The 20,837-nt window shown below is 41.7% G+C and overlaps 1 protein-coding gene across 7 annotated transcripts in view; it reads right to left on the reverse strand.

Annotated features, from left to right (window-relative positions):
- sorcs2 (sortilin-related VPS10 domain containing receptor 2) overlaps positions 1-20,255 on the reverse strand; it is a 333,105-nt gene extending 312,850 nt beyond the window's left edge. For all 7 annotated transcript variants that reach the window (XM_069159112.1, XM_069159110.1, XM_069159109.1 and 4 more), the window contains exon 1: positions 19,828-20,255. In XM_069159112.1, coding sequence (XP_069015213.1) covers positions 19,828-20,181 — 354 coding nt within the window. In that variant the 5' untranslated portion in view covers positions 20,182-20,255. The remainder of the gene's footprint in view (positions 1-19,827) is intronic.
- Positions 20,256-20,837: the final 582 nt, after the last annotated feature.

Here is a 20,837-nt window from a genome sequence, read left to right on the forward strand (position 1 = left end):
CTTGTTGCGTGAGGGATTTCATCTGCATATCAATGCTACTGTACCGCGCTGCCATTTAACTATTTCTGTGCAGCTGGTGGCAACAAGGAGGCAATCCGATTTCATATTCACTAGCCTCTCTCTGCCCAGTGTGACAATACCGATGTTTTTCCAACCCCCACGATCATACAGTAACATGGATTTGAGGCAGGTGTTCAGATCAACTCCCCCACCCCCCTCTCCCTCCATCATCCCCTTTCAGCATCATTAACATCATGTGCCCCGTCCCATCTATCTCTATCTCAAGATAAGCTCGTCTTCCAGACAGATAAGGAGTTGTCATGGCAGTAATAGAGGCGGTACCACGGGGACACACATGTTGTGCAGGTGCCAATGTGCTAATTAAAGCCAATCGGCATTTCACACAGTAAGCATCGCTGGCATAATAAGGTCACATCCTCCAAAATCCCCCGCAGTGATTTGCTCATTTCCCCTCCCTGTATTTTGTCTTTTCCCAGTAGCATTGGCCTGAATACACAGACGATGCGGCTGTGTTTAACAGTAAAGACTTATGGTGGGGCACAGGTCAGGAGGAAGTGGTGCATGGTGGGAGTTTAGACGAGGGTCCGCCTCCGCCTCCCATCATGACGGGTCTCTAGCCTCAGGTAAGGCTGCTTGTGACAGCATAAAATCAGATGGGACCAGCGGGAAATATGGTGATTCCAACCGCAAAGAAAAACTGATAAAGATAGAAACTGAGGAGCCTTGAAGATGGAGATATTTCCTGAAAGATAATCCCCTCTCCAGGTAGGAGATTTTCAGAGAGGGGGACCTTTTCATCATCCTTCTCTACCCGGCAGCAGACCTGATGATTTTCCTTTTCATCCTGACTGCCTCTTAAGGTTAGAAACACATATACTGTTAGACGACTTAAGACCTAATTCAGTCATATGGTGTAAAGAAAACGGTTCAAACAACAGGGACAACACTTCTTCTCCACACATTGTTAACGCAGCATCAGTATTACTGACCGTTGTGTATCTGAAAGGTTTCAGCTTTGAGTTGGTTAAATGAACGTCTAAACTAGAAAGAATAGAATCTGTTGTTTGACACAACATCCCCGCTGTCAGCCTCGAGCTACAACTTATCAATTAGAACAGTAAATTGGCGTTAAAAACGTCCCACATGGCTGCGTTCCTCCAAGGTCTCCCACTTCTGAAATTTGGAGAGAGTCCACTGCTCAGCTTTATTAATTCAAGAGACCCGCAGCTCACGCTAAGACAACAGACCTGCTCGCATAATTATCCGACATGTTGACACGGGAGCAGACTCTGTGCACGCTCTCTGTGGCGACAAGCAAATCTCCAACCCCTTTTTAAAAATGCAGTGGGTGTTTTACATTCAAGACCAGTGCACCTCGCCTATGAGCCCCAGCCTGGCTCTTTGTAGCTGAAGCACTGCTAATGAGAATGAGGTCATGGGGATTTTGGCAGCCATTGTGACGGATGTGGAGAGAGACACAAGCCAGAACCATAACACCCCCTTTTCTACAACACACATACTCCCCACCCAGTGTGTCAAAACATGCTGAGTGTTGGGCCAGTGGCAGCAGCTGCAATAAGGGCAGTGTCTTGGCAACTGGCCGCCATGTTGGAGGCTAGTTCCAGTAAAAGGATTTATGGAGGAAAGAGGAAGAAAGAAAAAAGTTGACTTTATCGTTTCCATTTGATCATCAAAACTCCAGCTGAGCGACCAAACCTATGCAAAGATGAAGTACTCAAAGACACAAAATCAAAAGTAGCCTTAGTACTTCTAATTTATACCAATTAGACATTGTGTTCTTTTGCTCCTGAATGAGCAGTGACTGACTGCCTTTCACTGGCTGGAGAACTGGAGGAGGAGGAATAGATTGGAGAATAGGGGCTGTGAGAAAGACTACGTTTAACAGGGGGGAATGGGTTTAACAAGGCTGCAACACTGCAGAGAAGAATGTCCTCTTTCCATGGGCCACTGGATTGGGATTAACAGGAACAGACACTGTGACACAGCAACACACACACACACAAATGCACGCACAAGCACTGCAGAGAGATACAGTGTCATGTTTCATCATAAAGGATACAGTTTTTCATCAAGCGCGTCCTAAAGAACTTCCTGTTCTGATGCTACTCAGACTGAGCTGTTCTTCACAGCCCTGCGGTTACAAGGTCACGTCAGACAGTGACCAAATATCTCGCAGATGATGTCATTCAGAAAGCAGCTTCGCAGAGAAAGACATACTTCAACAATCTACGGCTGAGTTAGTATTAGTGGTTTTCATTTAAATTCGTGTTAAAGAAACCAGTCTAACCACCGCAGTGACATAAGCATGTTTGCAGCAGCCGCACAAAGCTGAAGCAAAAATGATGCTTCACTCACTGTGGTCCGTTTCAAAAGATGTTTGCTTGGGACAAAAGTTTTAAAAAAAAAAGTAACCATGACAACACCAACTCTTCCCTCACTTGAGTAATTAATTGCTAAATGTATTCAAGGTAAATGCACCTTCAATAAATGTTACAGATTTGCACAGCAAAAGACAACCAGAATTCTGCACTGCAGCAGAATTTACATTACAAATAACCACTGGTTCAGAATGTATCAATTACCTTACCTAAGTGTGAAGTACCTACGCACTGAAATATAGTCACTAGAAACACTGTAAGAACGTTGGCTATATGACCTTGACATCTAAAGAACTTTTATTTTAAACCAGCTTTAGTCCAAATGACAAAACAATCCCAACTCAAGATCCACCTGCTACCATTTTCTACAACTTTATTATACTTTATTCATCATTTTAGCTCTCCTTCAAGGGTGTGGCATTTCAAAGTGTGTAATCTACCAGCCTCTGAAAGTGTACCACCATCAGACACTAAAACCCGTTGGTTTGTTTTTCTTCACAATCAGCTTGTTGGCAAAAGTGATCGTGAAACTTTGTCTCTGACGCAAAAAGGCTGGCGTGGCTATTATTTATTTCTGTTTTTAAAAGTTTGTTGGTGGTATCATGAGGTGAGTGTAGGAATTACCCTAATTGTTCTGTCATATTAGCAGGTGTTGACACTTGATATTTATTGGCCAGGTGTATTAGTAAAACGCTTTTTTGACTTACTGTAGAGTTAAATGTTTCTGTACATTTCAGCACAAAGACCTCACAATGTCCAACAATGACCTACAATGATCCCACAAAACAACATGGACTTCTTTCCGAAAGCAGCTTGACAGATCTCTCCCGGACAAAGAAAGAGACACCACACTCCGGAAATCGGCGAGTGGTTTGCGTAGCATTTGGGGCTAAGCTGTTTTTCAGAGGCAAATGAAAAGAAAAGGATCATAATGAAAAAGGGGATTAACCACATAAAAAAAAGAGGAGAGAACTAGTTGCTGAATACACACAATAAATTAAAAAAAAAAGGGCACACAAGCTTTCCTTTGCCAGCCTCTGTTGCCCTGTTGGAGCGTTGTTCACCTCAGCATGCCAGCTCCAAACTGCTATGGCAATTTCTGTGTGTGTGTGTGTGTGCGTGTGTGTGTGTGTGTGTGTGTGTGTGTGTGTGTGTGTGTGTGTGTGTGTGTGTGCGTGCGCACACGTGTTATTCCAAGCGATATATTTGCATACAAACAGCCTGTACAGATTCACAGAGGGGAGAAGCGGAGGGAAGGGGGCAAAGACAGAAACATGCAACTATCGTGAGTTTGAAAGTGTGCGCGCATGCGTATGTACATGCGTGTCTTTCTTGAGGAAGAGAAAGATGGGAGAGGGGTCTGTTCGCCCTTCTCCTGTGCTGAGGGGCTTTCGATTCGAGCAGAGTGGAGAATCTCATTACCTGAGCGATGCGCTGCCTGTGTTTACACGCATTATTCCAAAGAGGCTTTGATGCTTCCTCTCATTCTCTCTCTTGTGGTCAGAAACAAAGACAAAAAAAAAAAAAAAAAAAGTTCCAATTGGAATAACAAACAGTTCGGCTCAGCCACGGAGGAGGCAGAGGGATCAAATTGCTCTTTTTCCCCGGAGCAGAGCTGTTGCAGACGGGAAGCTTTGGTAGAATTACTTCGCTGTGGTTTGACCCCCCGGTGACAGCACTTGAGAAGGTATGAGCAATGAGAACAGACAGGAGGGAGACTCTGAGTGTGTCTCTATGTGTGTGGTTATTCTACTGACGGACAGTATGGCACTTTATAAGGGCAGCACATTATGTTTGAGGTAATGGAAGCAATGACATCCCCCTCACGTGCACTTTGGGCTTTCTGCTAATTAGTATGATAACATGCTAAACTAAAACAGTTAGTATGATTTTTTTTTTTAAAACTGATTCATGCTTGGCATCAATGCGAACTCGAGGTATGGCTCTGTCTGAGTATGTCCACACAGGGCGACTAGCATGGCGGCAGATTCTCAGTCTTGTTGAATGAATGAAGCAACGTCTGCACTGGGAAGTCATGCTCCTTGTGGAGCGACAAAATAAAATGTGATCTGTACACATTCTGCACTCATAATAGCTGCTTCCAGTTCTTGAAGTGGAAAAAAATAATTGCAGTAATTCCCTTGTTCACGCGTTGGTATTTGAATTAGATGCTGAATGTCTACAGTGAATAAAAAGATACCAGGAGATGTTGCTGATGTTAGTAACAGAAATTATTTTAATCAAAGGGTAAAACCATTTACATTTTTAGAACAAGACAAGGTCAAAACATAGAATCTGCTCGATCTGCGTATGGAAGGCTGGAGGGCTTTTAATTTGAAGTGAGGGCTTTAAATTTGAAACAGGAAGTTGCTTCGTTCGGCTGACCAATGGGGACTTCAGTTGCTCTCTTGTATGTTCGGAGTTTGTAAGAAATGGCAGACAATGATATAGTATTATGGGATTCAGCAAGCACTCAGCATTTCTGGGAGGACAAAAACAAGGTTACTCGTAATGAATAAAAGGTTCACATACTTGAGGTTAAACTGATCTGTAGTGCAGGCGGTTTTGTTACATTAACAGGCTCTTCTCTGCTAAGAGTGGCTCTATTGTTAACGTGCTGCTCCCAGCCTGCATCTAGTAGTTGTTGTTGGATAGGTTGTGACTTTCAAAGCTCTCCCGTCTCATCAGCTGACTGTGTTTGTGCCCTTTTGGAACATAAGTGGAAGTTTAATGTAAACTCACTTGGACTAATCGCCAACAGAGAAAAGTAGCCAGGGCGAACGGTTGGTGCTGGATTAGATCAGCCGGAGGGGAAAATGGTCCAATCTCTTCTGTAATTGGTTGTTTCACTTCCAATCAACTGTTCACTAACACTACAGGCCTACCACGATGTAATAACAAATCAGCAGAGCCCATCTATCTCCAGCCAAAAGAGTGGGAGCTTGTGAGAAGTGGAAAAGTAGAATGTAAAGGTGACAGTACTGCATGCTATGGGAACACATATGTACCCTGTATATTTTTTTTGATCAGCTTCTGTGGGGACGCGCCCACTCTACACACCTGTGCTGTTTTTAGATTTTCTGATTTAACACCATGAATTATTCTACAGAAGCAGACGAGCATTACATAAAAGTTGTCTCTCATGTTTGTTCTTTAGTGTCTTTTTTTTTTTCTTTGCTAATGTTTTGGCTTTATTTCACATTTATGTCATTCTGACATGTTTTAATGCACAAATAGTTGCACAAATGATCATTTTAACTGCTGTCAAATAAAAATGGAAAAAAAAAACGTAATTTAGATTTATGTTACATTGCTCTCAGCTGATTATTTCCAGTGCTTACATCCTTCATGTGCATATTTTCAATAACCTCAGCTTCTTGACTGATAAGAGCCATAAGTGTATGCTATTTGAGACTTACATAAAAGAAATGCTGATGCGTGTTGGTGCATTCAGACATAATCACCCCTTTAGTTTGCATTGAAGCCTATTTTTAGGAATCCACTGGCTGACTGTCACTTTGTCTTTGTGAGCAACTGTATTTTTTTTTTCCCGTTTGCACAGCAGAAGACTGAAATCACCTGACATCACTGTTGTGACAAGCTGCACTCCAAACAATAATTGAATTTGTTGCTGCTTTGCATCTTTATTCTCACTCTCAGGCACACATCTCCTTTCAATCAAGAAAAATAAACGAGAGGGGGAGAGAAAGATGGAAGGACCGAACAGTCGAGGAGCTCGAGTCTGTTACAATGTTGCTGGCGTCACATCACAGTGCACAAACCTCGTCTTTCTCATATAAAACAACCGCTGTTTCTGAGAGTGAAAAAAAACACTTGAGTCTCGATGTAGCAGAGCTTCGGTGCAGAGTTCTCCTTTTCTTTCCTCCCACACATGCTCGCCACCGCCGCCACACCTCCCCTGGTACACCTGTGTGCTGATTCCCATCAAAATGAGTCACAAACGTTCAGCCCTCTTTTTTTTTTGTTTTTTTAATTTAATAATTATTACTGGCAAGCTTGATGTCCGTCAACACTTGTTAATTCCGATTTTATCACTTCGAGTCGTCTTGCGTGTGTGTGTGTGTGTGTGTGTGTGTGTGTGTGTGTGTGTGTGTGTAGGTGGGTGAGGTTGGCACAGACAGCAGGAACGTCATTCCCAGTAGAGCTTGGGTGGCAGAGTTTTCTTTGAACTGCAAACAGGGCTGAGTTAAAGTCTGGCCTTGAGCTCCAAGATAAGCTTTAACCAGTTGGGAGCAGACGCATCTGCTTTAAACTAGAAGGGCACTCGGGAAGCGAAGACCTCTGGCAAGCAGTTTAATGTAAGGTTAGTTGCCATTATAAGTGTGTATTTATGTTTTCATACGGACATCTTAGTAATTATTCATTACTACAATTGTTGCAATGTTACAATTGCACCGGTTCCAGTACTCCCATATGGAACCACTATTGCCGAAAGCTTAATAACATCTGCTTGCTATATTAAAAGTTTGTTTTACATTTTTCTGGAGTTTTATTTGCAGTCTTGATATCAATATGAAAATATTTAGTCAGTACAGTTTTTACGTTCCCTCTCTTCTATAATGCTGCTGTAGCGGAAAAAAAAAATTCCCCTTGTGGGATTAATAAAGTATGTATGTATGTATGTATGTATGTATGTATGTATGTATGTATGTATGTATGTATGTATGTATCTATCTATCTATCTATCTATCTATCTATCTATCTATCTATCTATCTATCTATCTATCTATCTATCTATCTATCTATCTATCTATCTATCTATCTATCTATCTATCTATCTATCTATCTATCTTCAGCAGCTGTGGCTCAGATCGTAGAGAAAGTTGACCACAAATAAATGGGAATCTGAACTTATAAAATATGGGACCTTTAAGTTTGAGCAAGTGTGTATCTAAGAGGAATTGTGTACCTGTAAATGTACGTTTTATATGGTGTGATATGTTTAATCTCTGTTGACCTGTGGATAACCTACTGGCTCTCCGGCCCATAAAATAGATAGATCAGCCCATTGATTACTCTGGGCTGATCTTTAAACTCCTTCTCTTTTGGGCTGAGCGCCTCCATTAAACAGTTTGCTTGCTATTAAGTTATAAGTACCATGTAGTCAGGTCACAGTGGCTATCTAACACATTGTGCACATTTGTTAATAAAATTAATAAACAGCTGCTATAACGCTAGTTTTGCTGTGTTTTCCCTGGTGAACTGAAAATATATTTCAACGTGGCTTTGAACAGTTTCTTATTGAATTTGTATTCATTATTTTGTTAACCATCATCCATCAACATCAGCAGTGAGTCAGCTGGCAGCGTTTGTTGTTTTGTTCATTTATTTATCGAGCTACAGGGTGAACAGGGCTCTTTTGGGACCCTGCAAAAAACATATTTGGGAGCTTTTTTGTGGCCTTACATTTCCTTCAATGCTACTTTTGTCTGGAAGACACTGATCATCTGATCAATTATTTATGAAACCTGCTCTCTCCTTCTCTCACATACATAGGATGCCCTCACTTGATTATTATTTTTTTTTTTTTTTTTTAGGATTCATCCAAGGAGTGCACCAGCATCTTTTGAATTTGTGAGTTTGCAATATATTCAATGTTTTGTCTAGAAAACAGCAATCGATTACTTATCATGCCTACTCTCTCTCTCTCTATCACTCTCTCTCTCACACACACACACAGGAGCCATCACGTATTTTAGGATTCATCAGAGGAGATTATTCAATTTTGTAACGGCACTTTGAAGGTATGATAAATCACATTTCTTCTCTCTTATTCTTGTTCCTCTTCTTAGTTATTGTATTGCTTTAATGTTTTTGCAAAGTAGCTGGTTGGTATATACATATTCAATCCAAAATACTCCTGTATTTGGTTTTGATAGACAAAATTCATAAAACACAAGGCCAACAAAGCTTATGAAAAAGTAACAGATGAAGCCTTTTAACCAACAACAGACACTAATGATACTTATGACTGTCAACAAGCACATGTACCAGTATTAGTGTTCGTTTTCCATCCCATACAAAGAGTATATGGACATGTGCGCAGGTAGTTGCAGATGTTTAAATAAGAAAGTCTTGTTAAATGTTTTAAAATCAGCGTCAAGTGGCTGATTTCTTTATCAAAAACGATAAACGATCATTAACGTGAAAGAGTTATGCAGCCACTTGTATTTGATATTGTTTTATTTTTACTCAAATTCAGATGACCGATCAAATGATAATTTTATAAATGAACTGTTATGTAACCACTCTGTGTGTTTATTGTGTCCTTTTGGATTTGCCTCAGCCAATCATAACCAAGAACACGGACAACCCCCCCCCCCCCCCCCCTTTAATGTTTGTATTTATTTCTCGGTGGATGCCAGACTTGTGTGGAAGACTTCATGCTGTTGTTGTGCAGTGGGCTTAAGACAGAAACTGAAAATACCCGGGTCCCCAGGGAGAAATAAGCAGGGGGGTTGATAGAAAGTGAGAACAATTTAGTGCCGAGGGAAGAAGATCCCATCTCTAAATGTGTTGCCGTGAAGGTGAAATATTAGAGAAACCCTGCTGGGCCGAATTTCACAACTCTCCGAGGGGCTCTATAGGGATTCAGCTCTCCCACTGCTTCCGTAGTCGCTGCAGGCAGCCATGGACACATCTCACACCTCCCCCTCACACACACACACACAACACATACCCAGTTTTTCCAAAACCAAATACAGCAAGCTTTTCTATATCAACATATCAATTGTCAATTAAAGAGTTGTTAAATCTAATTTTGGTTATGTTAAAGATTTATTTTCAATAGAAGAAAACAAAATTGTTTTCACAAGTTAAATATTTACACCCATACCTGTGAATTCAGTTTATTAGATTATGGGATATTCTGTGCATAAAGCTATACATATTTTGGATTTAGGGTGGTATTAAAAGCGTTGAAAGTGCTCAATGGGTCAATACAGTATCCTCTGGGGGACATGAACGTGCTGCCATTATTTCATGGCGATCTCAAAAAATTTATATAATATTAGGGGAAAATTTGACAGTGTTCCTTTGGTGATATTAATTAAACCCCTAAAAACTAATCTCTGTTCATCAAAATTGCACATTTAGAATTTATGAATTAATTTTAAAATTGCTTAGATGTAACTCCCTGAATCTATAATTGTGCCAATAGTCCATTCCTCCATCTCCTCAGGTTTGTGAAGTATGAAACCCTTGCTGTCTCAATCTGTTTTAGAGAATCTCATTGGTACACAGCAGTTCCAAATTAGAAATGCTTACTTCGCTCATATCGTCTGGGTCTTTAATAGGAAAGAGAATTATCCTCTCGGGAATTCATGTTTTCTTGGTAAGTTCACATTAATCTGGCTATGAGATGAGGTATGTTTTCACTCTTGACCTCATTATGGTGCTAGTGAGAAAGTCAGGAAGTCATCAAAGTCTATATCCCCTGGGGGCCATGAGTATAAAACTCCAATTTCATGTCAATTTAATGGAATCCTGTAGTTATTCGCAATTATGATGTTGATCAAATAGAGGTTTTGGCGTGATTGTGACACAGGTCAGCACGTCACCAAAATTATAAGGAAAACCTCCTCTGGGGATCATGAGTCCACATATAAAATTTCTTGGGAATCTGTTCAGTGGTTGTGAAGATATCTTACTCTTGCTCAGACAAATGATGGACAGACTAATTGTCTCAAACAACCAGGGTCATCCCAGAAACGAGGTTTATTTCCTTTGTTACTGAAAAGTTCACGTTTGGAAGTACAAGGGTTTCACCTGACATTCTCAATCTGATTGGCATATATTTATGCCAGAGCTATATTTAAAATATGCAGGACCTGGGAGAAGAGGGAAGCGAGGGGCCACTCTGAATGCTGATCAGGAACCAAACCACTGGAAGACCCCGACAGGATTCCAGTGTGGGTTGCCAGGGCAACATGAGCAGGAACGTTCAACCATGACAGCCCAACTGCAGAAGACGATGAGGAGAGCACAAAACAAGTGGTAAAAAAAAAAAAAAAAGACCCTCTGTTGATAAGGACAAAACTAGAAAAGCAATGAATGCACGCTGGGTGTATTTTTTTGCACAGTCACAAAAGACTGAAAGTTTCGAGAACGTCTGGGATGTTCAAGCAGATGAGGGACTTTTTTGTGTGCCGCAGCTTGCCAATTCATTGTTTTTGGCTGCCGCTTGGTAACCAGTTTCCCCGAAGATCCACCACACACACGCATACACACAAACACATGTACAGTGCATCCGGAAAGTATTCACAGCGCTTCACTTTTTCCACATTTTGTTATATTACAGCCTTATTCCAAAATGGATTAAATTCATTTGTTCCCTCAAAATTCTACACACAATACCCCATAATGACAACGTGAAATAATTTTTTTTGAAATTTTTGCAAATCTATTAAAAATCAAAAACGAAAAAAATCACATGCAGTTATGTATTCACAGCCTTTGTCATGAGACTCAAAATTGATCTCAGGTGCATCCTGTTTCCACTGATCATCCTTGAGATGTTTCTACAACTTGATTGGAGTCCACCTGTGGTAAATTCAGTTGATTGGACATGATTTGGAAAGACACACACCGTCTATATAAGGTCCCATAGTCGACAGTGCATGTCAGAGCACAAACCAAGCCATGAAGTCCAAGGAATTGTCTGTAGACCTCCGAGACAGGATTGTATCAAGGCACAGATCTGGGGAAGGGTACAGAAACATTTCTGCAGCATTGAAGGTCCCAATGAGCACAGTGGCCTCCATCATCCGTAAATGGAAGAAGTTTGGAACCACCAGGACTCTTCCTAGAGTTGACCGCCTGGCCAAACTGAGCAAGGGAGAAGAGCCTTAGTCAGGGAGGTGACCAAGAACCCGATGGTCACTCTGACAGAGCTCCAGCGTTGCTCTGTGAAGAGAGGAGAACCTTCCAGAAGGACAACCATCTCTGCAGCACTCCACCAAGCAGGCCTGTATGGTAGAGTGGCCAGACGGAAGCCACTCCTCAGTAAAAGGCACATGACAGCCCACCTGGAGTTTACCAAAAGGCACCTGAAGGACTGTCAGACCATGAGAAACTAAATTCTCTGGTCTGATGAAACAAAGATTGAACTCTTTGGCCTGAATCCCAAGCGTCATGTCTGAAGAAAACCAGACACCGCTCATCACCTGGCCAATACCATCTCTACGGTGAAGCATGGTGGTGGCAGCATCATGCTGTGGGGATGTTTTTCAGCGGCAGGAACTGGGAGACTAGTCAGGATGGAGGGAAAGATGAATGCAGCAATGTACAGAGACATCCTTGATGAAAACCTTCTCCAGAGCGCTCTGGACCTCAGACTGGGGCGAAGGTTCATCTTCCAACAGGACAACGACCCGAAGCACACAGCCAAGATAACAAAGGAGTGGCTTCGGGACAACTCTGTGAATGTCCTTGAGTGGCCCAGCCAGAGCCCAGACTTGAACCCGATTGAACATCTCTGGAGAGATCTGAAAATGGCTGTGCACCGACGCTCCCCATCCAACCTGGTGGAGCTTGAGAGGTCCTGCAAAGAAGAACGGGAGAAACTGCCCAAGAATAGGTGTGCCAAGCTTATAGCATCATACTCAAAAAGACTTGAGGCTGTAATTTCTGCCAAAGGTGCTTCAACAAAGTATTGAGCAAAGGCTGTGAATACTTATGTACATGTTATATTTTCGTTCTTTATTTTTAATAGATTTGCACAAATTTTAAACAAACTATTTTCACTTTGTCATTACGGGATATTGCGTGTAGAATTTTGAGGAAAAAAATTAATTTAATCCATTTTGGAATAAGGCTGTAACATAACAAAATGTGTAAAAAGTGAAGCGCTGTGAATACTTTCCGGATGCACTGTATTGAGTAACTTTCAGTGATAAGAGAGCCTTTAAGAGTTTCCAGCTTGCCAAGCAAAGAGAACAGACAAGTTAGAGATCAGAGAAGAAAAGGAAGTCGTCGGTTAAGTAAACATGTTCCTCGTACAGCGATGCAGGAGCAGACAACAGTGTCTCAGCCCTGCTGCCAGCAGTGTCTGAACAACCTGTAAAACAAATGTGTCTTGATGCTTTTATTTATTCGCTCCGCAGCCAGCTTCCACCTGGCGTCACTACACACTTAATTAGACAGTAACCCTACAGTAGCACGCTGCTCCGTGTACTTTCCCAAGGTCTCGTTAGCAAGGCAACCACAGCATCGGAGCGACAAACACGACCTGCTGCCAAGTGGCAAAGAGCGTTCCCGTGCCAACATTGAGGCCATACTAAGAGGAAGTTCTTTGGATGGAGATCTTATCAACGGATGAGCTCGATTATCCGCTGTGCTTTTATGTTTCAGACAATTGCCTCACTATTGTCATCGCTGTCAACCTGCCAACAGATAGAACACAGATATACGCATGTCTTGCTTCACAGTCAGGACTATCTGCATCCTGCCGTCCCAGGTAGCCAGATTAGATTTCACTGATATGTGTTTTGAAAGCTGAGACCGGTTTAAACATTTTATGCCTGTGCATGTTTAAATTTGACCATTAGAATTACAAGAATATCTAGAAAATAAAAATGTTCTAATGTTTTTTTTTTTTTTTTTGTCCTGTCCTCAATCTCCACACAACATAAACCATAATAAAAAAAAAAAAACATTGACACCAAGACAAATTAAACGCTTTAGTTTGCACATAATTAATGCTGAGAATGCAGTTTTGTGAATCTATTGCAAATGTAAATTCATGACCCTTCCTCTATCATCTACTGTATATCCATGTTATGCTAAACATTTTTTAAGCATCAAACACACACACTCTGCAGGCTTAAAGGGTGTTGCTCCTTCACCCAGGATGGTGGCTTTGGTTACAACAGCAATAATGGATTCCAGCAGCTATCCATTTTCATGGTGAAAAAGAAAGTGTCAAAAGAAACTCCTCAGACCAGTCAGCCTGGTTATATTTCTACATAAAAATTAGAAGAATAAAAGGACAGCAGCTCCATTCATGTCACTGTTTTACATTCAGACTGGTTCTTATAAACATCCTCATATCAACCCTACCTACTCCCCTCAAATAGAGATATTAAATGCAAAAGCACATGGAGTTTCAAGTGTCATACTGTAAATGAAAAGACTTCAAACATTAGCTGCTCTAACATTATGTAAATATCCTACTCAGCTTAAAATACACAGGCAGCCATGAACAGAGAATCAGAAATAGGCTATATGGTGTTTCTTTGAATGTCCTCTGCTCCAAACAGAACATGAGTTATCTTTGAACAGCTCTACTTTCTTGTGAACGTTCTTGGTTCAGACTTCAGTTGCTAGCGAGCTCCATGATTTACAGCGCTACAACAGCGTTCATGGCAGCAATTTTAATGCACCAGATTTAAAATGATTTAACCGGAAAATATCTCTGATGATCCAAGTGCATGTAGTTTAAACAATAATAATCCAGTCACAATAAAATATCAGTGAAGATTTTCTGGAATTTTGAGAATTTCATGCAAGTCCAGCATCATAAAGTCACAGCAAAGTTATTTTCTGTATTTTGTACGCACATTTTTTTTTTTTTTATAATTTAAACCACAGGCTCTAAAACCCATCAAAAAATAACATTATGATGCAAAAGTGGCTAGTCTCTATTGAGACACGCTTTTCGGTGGAGTACGTATTGTTTTTTAAATGGCAAATATTGTGTATTGCATATTGTAGGCCAGTAGGCTACTGGATAGACGTAACATCACAGCAATAAATCTTTCAAACCCTCATGGTGACATAATGCAGGGCAGACATCAGTCATTCATGAGAGGGAGCGAGGGGCCGTCATTGTGGAGAGACAGTCTGACACACTGTGCTTAGTTTCCCATGTTGGTTGGCAACCATGTCGTGGTGGTCCTGCACTTTGTAAAATTAAAGAAAGAGCAAGATTTATATTAAAAAAGAGACAGAGGAGAGCAGGGCGAACAGGACTGATGATTTACTGTCTGGGTTTTGGAGTGTGTCTTTAAGCAGGATGATCGAGGACAGACAAGATAAATGACGAGAGAAGCTCTCCTCACATGTGCAAACAATTTTCCCACCGCAGAAAAACCAGGGGCCAAATGAACTGTCTGTTCAGTGTGTGACGCATGAACAAATGCCTTTCACATAGAGTCAAGACCCTGCAGACCTATATAGTGTGTGTGCGACCGCCGAGCATGGTTTTGCATGGTTATACCTTTGTGTGTACACACCTGCATGAGCAATGATTTAGCATGCAAATAAAGGCAAGCGCCTGGTCATAAAACATTATGGTTCCCTCTAAATACTCTATTTAAATTCAACAAATGCCATGTTTAGATTAGATGTATGCTGCAGGCAGATAATCCTCGGGCCTTGATTGGCTAAGCTGTTGCGTGCAATCTGAAGGCGGTGTTAGGTTGGGGGATGGTGGGAAGGATGGGGAGATGAGGGTGGAAGGTGGAAACAGATAATTAAATGACCAACAGAACAGACAAAATGGGCCACACTGTGTTCTTATTATTTAATACGAATTTAATGTGAAAGTTTCACCACACCAGTATAATATTAAGCTGTTGTTTTACAGGATATGTTTTTATATTCTAAATCCTTACAGATTTATGATTCCACTCTTCTTGTACTTATTTCCACCCAGGAGGGCTCTTAAACCAGGAAATGGCAGAAAATTACCCACAATTCCCCTGCGGGGTAGAAGGTGGGCCGAGAGTTCGGACTGTCAGCGCCCCTTTTGCCGCTCATTAATCACTTAGGCTACTGTGGGACAGGCTGCCAGGGATCAGCAACACACACGGACACACAGAAACACACACGTGCTTGCAAATCTAAAAAAAAAAAAAAAAAGGTGGTAGCGCATTGCCAATGTATAATCTGTCTCTCACCGAAACCATCGATCCACACAAAACAGAGACACCCTATTAAATGTTGAGGGCTGTTTCCTCGCCGATACAGATGCACACATCAGGGACACACATGCAGACAGTGCCGCTGTTCATCACCATAGAGAGGAGACAGATATAGAGGGAAGAGGAACACGGCTCAGAGTTCCCCGGGGCTCGTCAACAACTCAGAAAGAGGAGAGACACAGAGGAGAGAGAGGCACAAAGAAAGTCCTTTCAAAAGTGGAGGCTCTCTTCATTCAGGAGGCCGCTATCATGTTCTACAGCCTCATGTCTCTTGGCACGATGTCTTCCAGGACTCTGCACTCTGCTTGCACTCGTGCATATTTATGCCTGTAATAAGTTTTGTTTTGTTCCTACGTGATCTTTCAAACTGTACTGATGATAGAAATGTTTATTAGTAGAAACAAACGGCAATCTCAGTGAAAATCAATGTCGTCTATGTGCTGCTTTCAGTCTGATTATCTTTTTTTCTACATTAGGCATCACTAAAGAGTGAGATTTTTAGATCATACACAGAATGGCTTTAGGTCAGTTTAATGGTCACTGGGACTACCACTCAGCATGTAATTACAGTAATATACTGAGACCCCCCCCCCCCCCATCCACCACCACCACCACCACCACCCTCGTCATTAGGGTCACCAAAACTTCATAGAAAATGTAAAAAAACATGCGTCAAAGTTTATTTTTGACTTTGGAAACAGCCATTTGACAAAACAAGCTTTTTAACCACATCTTGATGTAGTTTGTATTGTGTTCTGTTGTCATGGAAAACTTTAGGAAATTGATCTCTGCTACTCATATCTTGGTCTCTGATGCTTCAGTTCTGACCGTCCTGTTTTAATCTGTTGTTTGCAAGTCCAGTCAACTTTATGCAGATGCAACATTACATCACTGGAGCATACCTTTAAGTTGTGTCATTTACGTGCAGCACTGATTCCATAGGTCATGAAATATTTACATTAAGGGGTAAGATTGCACTGTTCTTGGAAAATGTCTCTCCATATTACCATTATTTATAAAATTCACAATTAGAGAACCGACAAAGAAAACTTAGGTTGTAAGGTGTAACAGAAAATAATTTTGCAGTTTTCCCTTGAATATTGTTTTAAAAATGACCATTTTCTTATTAATATTCTTGATGAAATCTTCACTGCAATATCTTAATTAATAATAACAGACAGTTTATTATAGCACCAGGGGTTGTTTTAAATATTTAATTTTAATATGGAGAAATGACTCAACCCAATGTCGATAAGGGAATTCCCTCTGCCTGAAACTGTGATTTAATAAAAACCCTGCTGCCTTTTAGCCTCTTTGATATTTACTTAATGAGAGATGTAGAATGCATGAATCAGTGTCCAGTTACAGACACATTAAATGCCAGATAGTAAGCTGAGTAATACAGAATTTTCTTTGGAGTTATTTTCTTAGAAATTCTCTCTGTCAATCTAAAATTCATGAATATTATCAAGCAGGTACATTCGAGACCTTTAACATGTTTAATATTGGATTTTTAAATGCTAATGATGTAGAACATGAACAGAACGCAGGTTATTCCCTGTTTCACATATTGTATTTTAATCTAGATTCCACCTCTACTTAATTTTTCATTTTCATTAAATATCTTCCTGCTCCCGCTCTAAAACAGCCTCGTTCACACACATATGCAGACGCTCTCCGCTCTTCAAAGGTACCTCCGGAGGTTGCTTCAGGGAAAGCTCTCTTATGCTCTGAGCCTTCAATTGACCAATCAAGGCTTGCCAAAGTAAAGTGACTGTCGCCTAATGAGCAACAGCTATTTTCAATAACAGAACTTTTACTAACAACAATCCAGCCACTTGTCGATACACTTTGGAGTCTTGTAAGAGGTGGAAGTCGGCCAGAACACAAGCACACACACATTACGAGAGTCACCATACAGATGTATGCCTTTAGAAAATTTGCTCTATTCAGGTAGTCTCTATTATGTCTCTGACGACCCATCAAAAAGACAGATGTGACAACGGAAGTCCTCTGCATTGTTGACCCTTCCATCAGGGGTTTTCATTTGGAGCCTTAAAGACTCAAAGATGACATGATCAAACAAGAGAGGAGGCAGAGATGAATTTTTTTCCTTCAATCAATCTGCGCACTACTCATAAATGTCAGCCTTAGGGAAATTGAATGGCACCATTTGTCTGTGTTTATTAGGCTGGGATGAACTCAGTCTCATCGACCTTTCAGAGTACATAGCCACGCCAAGTTAATTGAGGATATGTCAAACTTGGTGTCCCAGTGACTGGTGATTCTGAGTGCTGGGATCCCTGCGGACTCATCACCTTGATAAAAAAAAAAAAAGAAAAAAAAAAAAGAAGAGGAGATGGAAACGAGGAAGTCCATCACAAGAAAGGCCGGAGTCCATTGGGAGAATGTCAATTTTTTTTTTATTACTTAAATGTCCAGTCTTAAATGCCAAAGTACTAGAATCCCACCAATCATTATTGATTTGTGCTTCCTCGTCTTCCAAAGTGACTTTGGGCTATTTGTTTGAGCACATCAAGTTTTTCAAACCCAAATTTGATCTCAAACACAAATTATATTTGTATTAAGGAATCAGCTGAAATACATTTAGTGTGCTTTGAATTCTGGACTTATTTGATCAAAATTCAGTTACCAATGTCAAAATGCCCCCCTATTATTAGTGTTCTCCAGGTGGTGAGGAGTTTTTGGTTACCTGCGTGGGCAAGCAGGGGAAATAAAGTTTGTGGGCTGTTCATGGCAACAGTGGCTCTCACATGTCGTCAACAACAGCCAGGGGAAACGCCCATTTCGAGGCTCAAAGCTGAGACTCTGTTTCCATGAATGTGTCCCACTCGTTTTTATCCTCTTTTGAAAAATGAAAAAAGTACATACAATAGCTGCAGCATTATCAGGTTAGACGCAAAAAGTGTTGGGAATTCAAATTTCTTTCAACTTTAAAGCTACATAGGCTTTTAAATCATCAGATCTCTCACATCTTTCTTGCAGCGGACATTAATATAATGTGCACATTTTTACTGTACTGTTGTTCAACGTTTTCAATCTATGTTTCCACCCACCAAAATGCAGAGCTTCCAGCAGCAGCCTTAAATTCTCTCCTGCCTCTCTCCGTAATCCAATAAGTTGTTACCTGCAAGTGTCACAACATTTACCAAACAGTCTGTCATGAAAACTCAGTAATTTTAAGCTGTTTCATCATCGCATTACTTCCTCGTTCATGTTAAACCTTTTTTACAGAGGCTCCAGCAGCTTCTGCCAGTAAAAACAGCACGTGTTATACACTGACAAAAAGGCTTTGATTGTAAGTGATGTCCCCACCAGACACCACCATTCAAACCCTCCTGGCTTCTGTCAATATCCATCACAAAGGCTGCTCTTGTTTACATGGTGTAGTTGCTCTGACTTGACTGGGCCCTGAGGGAAAAATCACTATAATATTCATATCTTATCATACTTTGTGACGTTTCATCAACAACATAATCACTTAAACATCCCTAAAATATTCATAAGAGCTGAATTCAATGCAGGCTATATGTTGTGCTATTTTTGTCTCAGCTGACGTCACTGTTCAGTCCAAGTGGAACTTACAACATATGTCTGAAATCTACTTTAGTGCTTCTATTTGGGCAAACATTGCAGTAAAAAAAAAAAATACAAAAGTAGTCTACTACATCTTTCATTTAGAGCCAATCGCGTTTCGAACCACAAATAAACAAGGCACTGCAAAATTCATGGGTAAAAAGCTCCATTAATATTTCAGTCATGGCTTCGTGTGACTAAACCAAGCATCGAGCTGTCTGTTTACTGCGCGCTCCTCGTCTCCACACTGGCTCAGTGCGCTCACAGACGCAGCCTTGGACTGCTTTTTGTGTAATGATACACAGTGGCTCGAGTGGTTATCATTCAAAGTGGGATCAGGGGACCCTAATTGAACATTAAACGGTTTCCCCCTGTCAAATGAGGCATGCCTTAATTTTGCTGCGGTTAAATATAAATGGAAGTTCATACAAAGGAAAGGAGGCAAGAAATAATAAGTTTCACACTGAATTCTCGGATTTCTCTGAGCAGCGCTGTGTAAACAGACAATAACAACCCCGGGCCAACATGTGATGTAATGGAAGTGTCGGGTGGCATGTGTATTTGGGGGCCCCTGACGTGGAAAAAGTCCTGGTGTTTGAACAAATCCCGGGACCTTTTATCATCCACAGCGCATCCAGGTGGTCCACCTGGATGCGTAAAAACCACACCGTGCCTCTTCTCTGAGAGCCGCGCAGTGTGCGTCCGCAGCAGCCTCTGCGAGAACAATAACTTGTTTCTGGTGATGTGTGCCGTGGTTGGAGTGACGGATGGTGGAAGGTGACAAAGAGGGATAATGGTGGGGATGGTGCATGAACCAGCGGATCGTGACGGGACAAGACGGGACGAGGAGGGGATCGGCTACTTACGCTGCTGTTCTCTCCTGTCCAGTGGACCATCGCCTGGTTGTGGGTTGCATCCCCTTTGAGCACGAACGAGCTGCTGAGCAGGGACATTTGTTTATCCCAGGACAGCGCTCTTCTGAAGCGGGGTGAGCTCCCCGCGCCGGCAGCTTCCTTGTCCACGTTCGTCTGTAAGCCCGGCGGGAAGCTTCCTTCTCCTCCGCCCATGTCAAGCGTACGATCCTCCCCGCCGCGCCGGCTTAAAGCCCCGCTGCCACAGCGCACGGGTCCCGGCAGTGCCATCCAGGCCGAGGCGGTCAACAGAAAGACGCAGAGGTGCGCAGCGGCTGAGACCGGTTCTTCTGGGCGCAGAGGTGCCATGCTTTGCGCCGTAGTAGCGCCCGTATCGCGGAGACTGATGGAGAGACTGCAGATGCTTATGAGAGATAGATAGGTGTATACTGTAAGCCGAGGGAGAGAGAGTGAGGGAGGGATGGAGGGAGTGGAACTGGAGCGAAGGCAGACAGTGGGAACAACGTGGACGCGTCTCCGTGCCAAGCAGGATCCGCAGGACGGCGCAGCGGTGCCATCTGCTGTCCTGCAGCTGCACCGTCCTCTGACTGAACTCCCATTCCATCTTCATAAAGTAACGCCACATGAACAATTCAAAGATACTCTTATTTCTAACACATTTGTATTATTCACGGAGCATGCACAGAAGCCAGAGGTGATAGCTGCTCACTTTGGTACACAATCATCTCAGGAAAAATATGATGCTCAAAACATTGTGTGTGTGTGTGTGTGTGTGTGTGTGTGTGTGTGTGTGTGTGTGTGTGTGTGTGTTTGTGTGTGCGTGTGTGTGCGTGTGTGTGTACCATATTTCATTTTCTCACATGTCTGTCTTCAATTTGTGTTGCTTTCACAGGGAATTCAAATGTAGATTATAATTATCCACAAGATCCAGTGATGCAACAGTTTCGTTTTAGTGCCCTTAACTCTGCTGATGTCAGAGGTAATGCTGAGGGAATCTTGAAGGT

The sequence above is a fragment of the Embiotoca jacksoni genome, unplaced genomic scaffold (genome assembly GCF_022577435.1).
Source record: "Embiotoca jacksoni isolate LCO1_2020_lvr unplaced genomic scaffold, fEmbJac1.0.p SCAF_24, whole genome shotgun sequence".
Lineage (NCBI taxonomy): Eukaryota > Metazoa > Chordata > Actinopteri > Embiotocidae > Embiotoca > Embiotoca jacksoni.